Source organism: Odocoileus virginianus, chromosome 21, assembly GCF_023699985.2.
Source record: "Odocoileus virginianus isolate 20LAN1187 ecotype Illinois chromosome 21, Ovbor_1.2, whole genome shotgun sequence".
Lineage (NCBI taxonomy): Eukaryota > Metazoa > Chordata > Mammalia > Artiodactyla > Cervidae > Odocoileus > Odocoileus virginianus.
The window spans coordinates 3,564,371-3,575,069 of NC_069694.1; the positions used below are offsets into that span (position 1 = coordinate 3,564,371).

The window sequence follows — 10,699 nt, forward strand, 5'->3', positions numbered from 1 at the left end:
GACTTCATTTTGAAATTCCTGTGTATTCTGAAAAAAAAATATGGAAGTCCTATTGAATGCACCTACACCCAACACTATTAGTCATGTGCCTTTTTTAAAGAAGAAAATATTAACGTTTGATTTCTGTACAACTCTATTCATCCAAATAACTTAGAAAAGCTACTGCTTTTTCCTTTTTATATCAATGTAATAAAAGCCAATGGAATTAATTGAAAATGCCATTTTGTCCAATTTTACAAGTTTTGGCCCACTGTGATACATTCAGTGTATTTTATTTTGTTTAATGTAATGTTTTTACTATTACTTTTAATTCATACATTTTAATAACTCAAAGAGAGCTTTTGTGTTTTATTTTCTCAAATAAGTTCCTTTTTGGACAAAACAATTTAATACTTAATAGTCTCTCAGATTTATTATAGAGAACTTTACAGCAAAATTGCTCCAACATTTGTTATCTCCTTTCTTATTATAGCCATATGACTAGGAATTACTGTTCTTATTTCATTTTTAATAGATAAAAAACTGAGGCTTAGAGAAATAAGTGACTTGCTTGCAATTCATATGTTCATAGTTACTACCTGTGAAGCTAAAACTAGAATAGAATTATTTGGATTCCTCAATCAGTACTCTCAATATTCAGATAAGCAAATATGCCATACTGTAGCCAAATAACAATGAATATTTATTGTGTATATTAATAATAAACATTGCAAGCATTTGCACATGCCAGGCACATCCTAAGTACTCTATGTGTGCTAGCTCATTTAATACTTGCTGCAACTCCATGAAGTTTAAACAGGAGCAGAGGCCCAAAGAAAGTAAATAACTTGACCAAGAAAACACACTTAGTTAAGTCCTTGAACTAGAACATGAGTCCAGCCAGTCTGCACTATGTTGCCTTAAGTGTCATTCTTATCGCCAGCATTTCAGTGACAAGAATAGATTTAATGAAACAAATGTAAGTGGATATCTTCTAGAACTACACTTCCTATCAATAAATTTAGAGAAAATTACCCTAGAATCCTATAATTCTGTGAAGTACTTAAATAGAAGTTGAATTTGTTTCCCCATTCTAAAAGGTAATTTCTATTAATGGTAATATTACTCTTTAATATTTTATAGTTAACATTCAATAGAATTTTACTACATGGAAAAGTTCTTACTATTTATTATATAAATTAGAATCACAGGCCTTTATCACATAAATGAACAGGGGCTAACAAGTATTAGATGATATGAACAGCACCAAGTACTTGCCTAGAGAGACTGAGACAAGCTTAGCCTCAGATCTTCCCCAGTGAAGAAAGGTGTGAATCTAACAGGAGTATGTGTATTGTGTGTGTCTGTGCATATGTGTCTTCACTGCTGTTTTAAAAATTAATTGTGGAGTGGTATGAACTAGGTAGCTGGCTTGCAGGTCTCTTAGGAAGAGCTCAACTCGCCTTGAAAGACAGTCAACTCCTGGATGAAAATCCTACTGTATTTAACGGCAAATAGCCAAATGAAAAGTGGAAGATTTACTTTTCCAAATACTTTTTGAAAAGTTTCTAACTGCACATATATATTGGACTTTTAAATAGCTAATTCCTTTTTAAAGTTAATTTTATTGTTCACTGATTTGTCGCCTATTCTAATAATTAAGTGAAGGAAGAAAGTCCAGCTCATTAAGTCATCAAATCATATTTAATTTTCCTTTTTTTATTCTTCTTTTCTTATACTAAGTCTGACTGGTGCTGTAATTTAGAGGGCAGAATGCTTTTAAGAAGATCACAGGTATATTTGATTCTATTATTAGCAGAAGAGACACAGAGAGGTTTCTGACAACCATGCTGTTCCTCTATATGCAGGACTTATTATTAAATTATTATTCATGTGCTTATTAAGGCATTTCAAGTGGCTTTGGATCATTGAATGGAATGATATAAAGTTTTAAATTATCCCTGGAAGCATACAATTAGCAGGCATTCACAGAAAACTAAGCAACTAGAATAAATCGTTATTCCCTTTTAATTCATTGATTTTTATTAAATTTCGTGTCATAAAAATGCAAAAATCATTTTGTTATAATATCTTAGTCTCAATTTAAATCAACTAAGTTATTGGTAATGACTTAAAGTGTGCTTAATTAAATAGAAATTAAAATATATACTATGTTATGCATCATCAAATAATCTAACATAAATCAAAAGGACACTATTACCCTTAATAATTTATGCAAAGAACTATGAAGTATTCTATGCATTCAAAAGTGTGTTATTCAAAAAATTAAAAACAAAGCTACCATATGATGCAGTAATTTCACTCCTAGATATTTATCCCCCCAAAATGAAAGTACTAATTAGAAAAAGATAAATGCACCCCTATATTCACTGAATCATCATTTGCAAGAGCCAGGATATAGAAGGAACCTAAATGCCAATCAGTAGACAAATGGCTAAAAAAGATTTGGTGTGTATGGTTTATCTATCTATATACATACAAAAAATATATATATAGATATATCTATCTATATACATATATGTATATAGATAGATAAACACACATAATGGATTATTACTAAGCCATAAAAATAATAAAATTGTGCCATTTGTGATGATATGGATAGACATACAGAATGAAGCAGGTCAAAGGCTGATAGAGTTCTGCCAAGAGAATGCACTGGTCATAGCAAACACCCTCTTCCAACAACACAAGAGAAGACTCTGCACATGGACATCACCAGATGGTCGACACTGAAGTCAGATTGATTATATTCTTTGCAGCCAAAGATGGAGAAGCTCTAAACAGCCAGCAAACACTAGACCAGGAGCTGACTGTGGCTCGGATCATAACTCCTTATTGCCAAACTCAGACTGAAATTGAAGAAAGTGGGGAAAACCTTTAGACCACTCAGCTATGACCTAAATCAAATCCCTTATGGCTATACAGTGGAAGTGAGAAATAGATTTAAGGGACTAGATCTGATAAACAGAGTGCCTGATGAAATATGGACGGAGGTTCGTGACATTGTACAGGAGACAGGGATCAAGACGATCCCCATGGAAAACAGATGCAAAAAGGCAAAATGGCTGTCTGAGGAGGCCTTACAAGTAGCTGTGAAAAGAAGAGAAGCAAAAAGCAAAGGATTAAAGGAAAGATATTCCCATTTGAATGCAGAGTTCCAAAGAAGAGCAAGGAGAGATAAGAAAGCCTTCCTCAGTGATCAGTGCAAAGAAATAGAGGCAAACAACAGAGTGGGAAAGACTAGAGATCTCTTCAAGAAAATTAGAGATACCGGGGGAACATTTCATGCAAAGATGGGTTCGATAAAGGACAGAAATTGTATGGACCTAACAGAAGCAGAAGATGTTAATAAGAAGTGGCAAGAATAAACAGAAGAGTTGTACAAAAGATCTTCACGACCCAGATAATCATGATGGTGTGATCACTCACCTAGAGCCAGACATCCTGGAATGTGAAGTCAAGTGGGGCTTAGGAAGCATCACTAAGAACAAAGCTAGTGGAGGTGATGGAATTCCAGTTGAACTATTTCAAATCCTGAAAGATGATGCTGTGAAAGTGCTGCACTCAATATGCCAGCAAATTTGGAAAACTCAGCAGTGGCCACAGGACTGGAAAAGGTCAGTTTTCATTCCAATCCCAAAGAAAGGCAATGCCAAAGAATGCTCAAACTACTGCACAATTGCCCTCATCTCACACACTAACAAAGTAATGCTTAAAATTCTCCAAGCCAGGCTTCAGCAGTACGTGAGCAGTGAGCTTCCAGATGTTCAAGTTGGTTTTACAAAAGGCAGAGGAACCAGAGATCAAATTGCCAACATCTGTTGGATCATCAAAAAAGCAAAAGAGTTACAGAAAAACATCTTTCTGCTTTACTGACTATGTCAAAGCCTTTGACTGTGTGGATCACAATAGACTGTGGAAAATTCTAAAAGAGATGGGAATACCAGACCCCCTGACCTGCCTCTTGAGAAACCTGTATGCAGATCAGGAAGCAACAATTAGAACTGGACATGGAACAACAGACTGGTTCCAAATAGGAAAAGGAGTACGTTAAGGCTGTATATTGTCACCCTGCTTATTTAACTTACATGCAGAGTACATCATGAGAAATGCTGGGCTGGAGGAAGCACAAGCTGGAATCAAGATTGCCAGGAGAAATATCAATAACCTCAGATATGCAGATGACAGCACCCTTATGGCAGAAAGTGAAGAAGAACTAAAGAGCCTCTTGTTGAAAGTGAAAGACGAGAGTGAAAAAGTTGGCTTAAAACTCAACATTCAGAAAACTAAGATCATGGCATCCGGTCCCATCACTTCATGGTAAATAGACAGGCAAACAGTGGAAACAGTGGCTGACTTTATTTTGGGGGGCTCCAAAATCACTGCAGACTGTGATTGCAGCCATGACATTAAAAGCCGCTTACTCTTTGGAAGAAAAGTTATGACCAACCTAGACAGCATATTAAAAAGCAGAGACATTACTTTGTCAACAAAGGTCTGTCTAGTCAAGGCTATGGTTTTTCCAGTAGTCATGTATGGATGTTTGAGTTGGAGTATACAGAAAGCTGAGTGCCAAAGAATTGATGCTTTTGAACTGTGGTGTTGGAAAAGACTCTTGAGAGTCCCTTGGACTGCAAGCAGATCCAACCAGTCCATCCTAGAGGAGATCAGTCCTGAGTGTTCATTGGAGGGACTGATGCTGAAACTGAAACTCCAATACTTTGGCCACCTCATGCGAAGAGTTGACTCATTGGAGAAGACCCTGATGCCGGGAGGGATTGGGGGCAGGAGGAGAAGGGGACGACAGAGGATGAGATGGTTGGATGGTATCACCGACTCGATGGACATGGGTTTGAGTAAACTGCGGGAGTTGGTGATGGACAGGGAGGCCTGGCGTGCTGCAGTCCATGGGGTCACAAAGAGTCGGACCCAACTGAGTGACTGAATTGAACTGAGAGGGTATTCTGCTAACAGAAATAAATCTGAGAGAGAAGTATAAATATTGTATGATTTAATTTACATTTGGAATCTTAAAAAAAAGAAATGAATGAACAACAAAACAAAAATATAGTCATAGATGAGGGGAACAAACTGGTGTTTTCCAGAGGAGTCAGAGATGGGGAAAGAAAAGATACAGATGAGGGAGATTAAGAGGTACACATTGCCAGTTGCAAAATGTATGTCAAAGGTATGTAATGTACAGTGTGGGGAATATAGTCAGTAATTTTGTAATATCTTTATATGGTGACACATGATATATAGACTTACTGTGATGATCATTTTGAAATGTAATGGAATATTGATTCACTATGTTGTGTAACAGGAACTAACAGTGCTATAGATAGTTACACTTAAAAAACAAACTAATAATTGTGGACAAAATAAAGTTATGCATTTTCTGTTAAGTGAACATCTGAACCTAGTTTCTGTCTTGATTAGGAGTATACCTTGCCAAAGATAGCTTATGAATTAGGAGGGATGAGAAATAAAAGTGTGTATTTATTAATTCCTGTTAATATCTGTACCTATTCAAAGTTCTTTTTTGAGAAAAAGGTGCTTTTGAGACCATAGAAAATTCAGGTTTCCACCTCCATTTTTTTTTCATGGAGTTCAAAGTCTACAGTGGAAGATATTCTAAAGTGCCTCATGAATTTTAAATACTTAATGTTATGGAATACCATAAAATAGCCTGTGGGCTTCACTAGAGCACCCATCGTGTGCCTCCTCTAGATCCCAGCCTGGCACGTCATGGTGCTCAGTAAATTCTGTTGGCTAAACTGATCAATGCCTTCTTCAAAGAAGTCTTCCTTGAGCTTCCATCTTACACTACAAACAAGAGTAATCCATTTCCAGCATACATATATTGCATCCTACTGTACTGTGAAGCCTGCATTTGTGTGTGTGTATTTGGGGGAGTATTTTTCCATGGATAATTATTAATACCATTAAGAACAATAGCTGTACATAATTTATTTAGTTAACAATGGACTTCATATGGCATCACCGATTCAATGGACATGAACCTGGGCAAACTCTGGGAGATGGCGAGGGACAGGGAGGCCTGAAGTGCTGCAGTCCATAGGGTTGCAAGGAGCGGGACGTGACTTGGTGTCTGAACGCATGGACTTCCTGTGCCTCTGTGTTCCTCCTGGCCTATCTCATTGAACGTTGTTCCCCAGTGAATCAAAACAGAACGAACCATTTGCTTTAGTGGTACGTGGTATCTCTGTACTGTCTTCCTCTCTGATGTTACTACCTTTCTGCCTAGCTATCTCTATTTAATGCTCTATCCCCTGCCTATTAACAGGAAATGACTTCTCACTACTCATTAATTCTTAAACATAAATTGGCTTTCCCAGCTCTTTGCAGTTTAACCCTTTAGTCATCATTGGGAATGAAAATCTTAGATTCCTCTGTGGCGTTTTCTGGTTAAAATAACACACAAGTTTGGTAAACACGTAAAAACCCTTTGTTTATATTCTACAGTTTACTAGGCTCCTGGGCATTATGCTAGCTTGGGATTACATTCCGCCATTAAGAGAATTAGGTAAACAGATGCTGTATGTTCTTTACCACTCTGACTGCCATTTAAATACATACATACATCCCATCCCTCTGGGTCTTCCCAGTGCACCAGCTCCGAGCCCTTGCCTCATGCATCCAACCTGGACTGGCGATCTGTTTCACACTTGGTAATATACATGTTTCGATGCTATTCTCTCAGATCATTCCACCCTTGCCTTAGGGAGGTGGGAGGGGGCTTCAGGATGGGGAGCACATGTAAATCCATGGCTGATTCATGTCAAGGTATGGCAAAAACCACTACAATATTGTAAGGTAATTAGCCTCCAATGAATAAAAATAACTGAAAAATACATACATACATACATACATACAAACCATTCGGTCAGCACACAAAATCTCCAGAGATGGACCTGCACATCTGTGCATTAAGAGAATTGCAATGATGTACTCTCATTGTTGAGAACTGCTGTCCTAGACTTTTGTGTGTGTGTGTATATGTGGGTGTGTGTGTGTTCATTAGTCAGGTCCGACTCTTTGCGACCCCGTGGACTGTAACCTGCCAGGCTCTTCTGTCCATGGAATTCTCCCAGCAAGAATATTGGAGTGGGTTGCCACTCCCTTTGCTGGGGGATCATCCCGATCCGGGGATCATCCCGATCCGGGGATCGCACCCGAGTCTCCTGTCTTGGTGGGTGGATTCTTTACCACTGAGCCACCAGGGCAGCCTTCCAAAAGGTTCTAAAGCTTTTTAGAATCTTTACTCCCTCTCAACTAAATGTCCCGTATCAATGTGTTTTCTTCTAATTTTAAATAGGGAAATTGGTGATAGCTGGTGGGCTGGTCTGTGGGGTCACACAGAGTCGGACACGACTGAAGCAACGTAGCAGCAGCAGCACATAGTGGGTGCTTTATGAAAAGTATTTTTATTGGTTTGTTTCCTCACCCTTCTAAGTAATATAGACTATTCATATTGGTTATTAATTCATATATATTAGACTGAGGAAGCCCTCAGAATCTTAACTGCATGTCGAAATCACCTGAATCTATAAATAACCCAGTGATCAGGTGGCATCGAGCAGGACATCTGGGTTAAGATCAAGGCATCAATAATCCATGCTTTCCAGGTAATTCCGTATGTGGCTAAGGTTGAGACCCTGTGAGTCCGACCAGTTATTCTCAACTCTGGCTGCACAGTAGAATCCGCTATGCAACTGTTTAAAATACTGATGCCTTTCATTTCAATTATGGTGCAGATAACTTGTGCATAAATGTTGAATACAAGACAAAAATGTTTGGGTAACTTATATTTCTGAATGATTGGGCTCCAGTTAAATCAAAGTTTTATTATAGTTCTGGGTTTGTGGTGATGTTCAATAAATGTTAGATGGAGATCCTAATCCCACAGCAGAGTCAAGGAGAATAAAACATGCTCCCTCTTGGAAATAAACTGTTTGTGTATTTGAAATAATTATCTTGGCAAACTACCATTTTCTGAAAGTTGTCCTCCTAGGTAATTTACCTCAAATGGTAAGCCTTGTACTTTAAGAGAATACTATATTTCAACTATATTTTTCAGCATAATATTAGGTACCTATATATCTTATAGTACTTTCATGATTCTCCCCAAGAAAGTAGACAGGAAAGAAGATTAAGAGATGGAGGATAAGATTTAAACCAGTTTCCCTCTTAGAAGCATAAATGATGCTATTCCACTTCTGGGCCTGGAGAATGCTGGTTTGTACAATAGAGTTTGTGCGTTACGATGGTGGATTATTTACATACGCAAAGGACAACTAATGCCGTGAGCTAAAACAGAAATGAACTAACTGTTCAATAAAACAGTTATGGCACTAGCAAAATATTTATATGTGATATCTTTTTCAGATTGCAGGAACTAGTAACTAAAAATAACAAAAAATCATTTTTTTTTTTAGCATGAAGTTATAGATGATCTGCTATGGAATAAATGCTCATCAAGCAAACCTCTCAAATTTAATTGTTATCAATAATTAATCAGCAAATTGCATGCTTCAGTGTACATTAACTATAGCAGGTGTTGGATTTAATTCCTCAAATATAAATTAGGGAAGCAGCCCACATTTTTCTTAAATGTTTGTGGTTGAAAATAAAAAACATATATATAAAGTTATTTAATTTGACCTTCCCACTTCTTACTCAGTTTTCCTACTTCTTTTTTCCTTTTTAGGACCTCCTCAGAAAATAGTGTCACCCAAACAAGAACACGAAGACAGGAAGCAGGACAAGGTCGCGGACAAAGGAAGCGAGAGTGGGACTTCCTGTAATGAGCTCTCCACTTCCAGCTGCGACAGCCACTCGGAGGCGAGCTCGCCCCAGGGCCACCCACCCAGCGCCCAGCAGGCGGCCGCTCACCAGCCCAGCACCTTGACTTTGGACCGTCCTTCCAAAAAAGCGCCTGTGCCGTGGATGCCCCCACCGGACAAACGCAGAAACAGCGAACTCTTTCAGACGCTCATCAGCAAGTCCCGGGAGACCAACCTTTCCAAAAAGAAAGTCTGCGAGAAGCTAAGTGTGGAAGAAGAAATGAAAAAGTGTATTCAGGATTTTAAAAAAATCCACATTCCAGATTACTTTCCCGAGCGCAAGCGCCAGTGGCAGTCTGAACTGTTACAGAAGTACGGGTTATAGTGACGATCAGAGTCCCGCAGTGTTTCAGTGACCTTCCGTGTTCACCGGCGTTGCCGCCTGACCGGATGCCAACAGCGGTCCGCGTGGTTCTCGCTGCTCTTTCTTTTTGTGAACAGTGGATGTGGGACAGTATTTTTTTTTTTCATTCTTTCTGTTGTTGTTGTTTTTAGAAATATTTAAAAAAACAAAACTAATAAATATTGAATCAAATGGTGTTCCTGACTCAAAAAATTTTGCAAGAATGAAAGTAAAATATGCATGATCAAGAAGCTTAGAATCTTGATTCTTGAACTGTGGTCAACTGGCTATGTTTGTCATTTTGTAACTCACCAAAAACAAATCATCATATCACTCCAAATAAAGTGACAATATGGATGAAGCAACATCAAGTAAAATGTTAGATGATGGTTTTGGGACCCAAATCCAAAACTGTTTAAATGTTAATGCAATAAAACAAGTATTATTTTTGCATGAGCACAATATTACAAATAAATCACAAGACATAGGAAGATCTGTTTGTTGCTTGGAAAGAAATAATTATGAAAAAATAGCAAAAAAAAAAAATATGGTTCAGACAAAGCTTATAAATGTAAGCTAAGAGATTGAATTTTATTTGTTCTGGATCTGTGATTTTTTTGTGTATGTGTATGGTGTTCTGTATGTTAAGATGGTGTAAATATGCCTTATGATCTTGTGTTATGGCACTGACATTCATCTATTAATGCTAGTTATGATTATTTCTGTGAAATGAGTCCTTACATCAGGCTGTGAAAATTGGCATAGTGATTCTCTGAAAGATCTTACTCTCATGTTAATCACAATAATTGAGGGAAATGGTGAAGAGCTTTATGTATTTATTAAAAAAGGAAATATATATTAGAATGTCTTGATCTCTATTGACTCTTCTTTTAAAATATTCAGTTGTTACATTGTCTTCAGTTTTCCTTTAAAATTTCAAACTGGAGAATGATATGTTCAAACTTAATGTGGACAACTTAGAGACTTATAATTCAAAATGGAGGTAGAGTCAAATTCAGATAGCTTTGGTACTGATTAATAAACCCTTAGCCTGCAAGAGAAAAAGATTTCATCTGAGGGTGCACTAAAATTTTATTTTAGCTGACAACTGGATTGAAAGCCTCCCTAAATACAATTGGGAAGTTGCTGCTTGCAAATTATGGGACAAAAATGTCAACAGGAAGCTAGAAGTTCAGCCTGAATAAGAGCTTTCTTCCTGATTGCCTATTTGAAAATAATCTTTCTTATCATACGCCACACAGTTTTTGCCTCATCATGTCCACAGAAAAAAATATATGATATCCCAAAATTTCGCTAAAGAATAGGCACCAGGAGGACAAAATTATCTCTCATAATCAGAGCTCAATCTCCTCTGTGGTTAGTTGAAATAAAAATTGAGCAGCACTCGTAGTATCATTTCTTCAAGGGCAGTATTGGAAGATAAGCATTATTAACTGAAAATTTAAAACTGATGTTCATTTTTGGA

The 10,699-nt window shown here is 37.4% G+C and overlaps 1 protein-coding gene across 1 annotated transcript in view; it reads left to right on the top strand.

Moving 5' to 3' along the window:
• Window positions 1-10,077, top strand: part of KCTD8 (potassium channel tetramerization domain containing 8) — a 257,630-nt gene extending 247,553 nt beyond the window's left edge. The window contains exon 2 of the mRNA XM_020869383.2: window positions 8,735-10,077. Coding sequence (XP_020725042.2) covers window positions 8,735-9,195 — 461 coding nt within the window. The 3' untranslated portion in view covers window positions 9,196-10,077. The remainder of the gene's footprint in view (window positions 1-8,734) is intronic.
• Window positions 10,078-10,699: the final 622 nt, after the last annotated feature.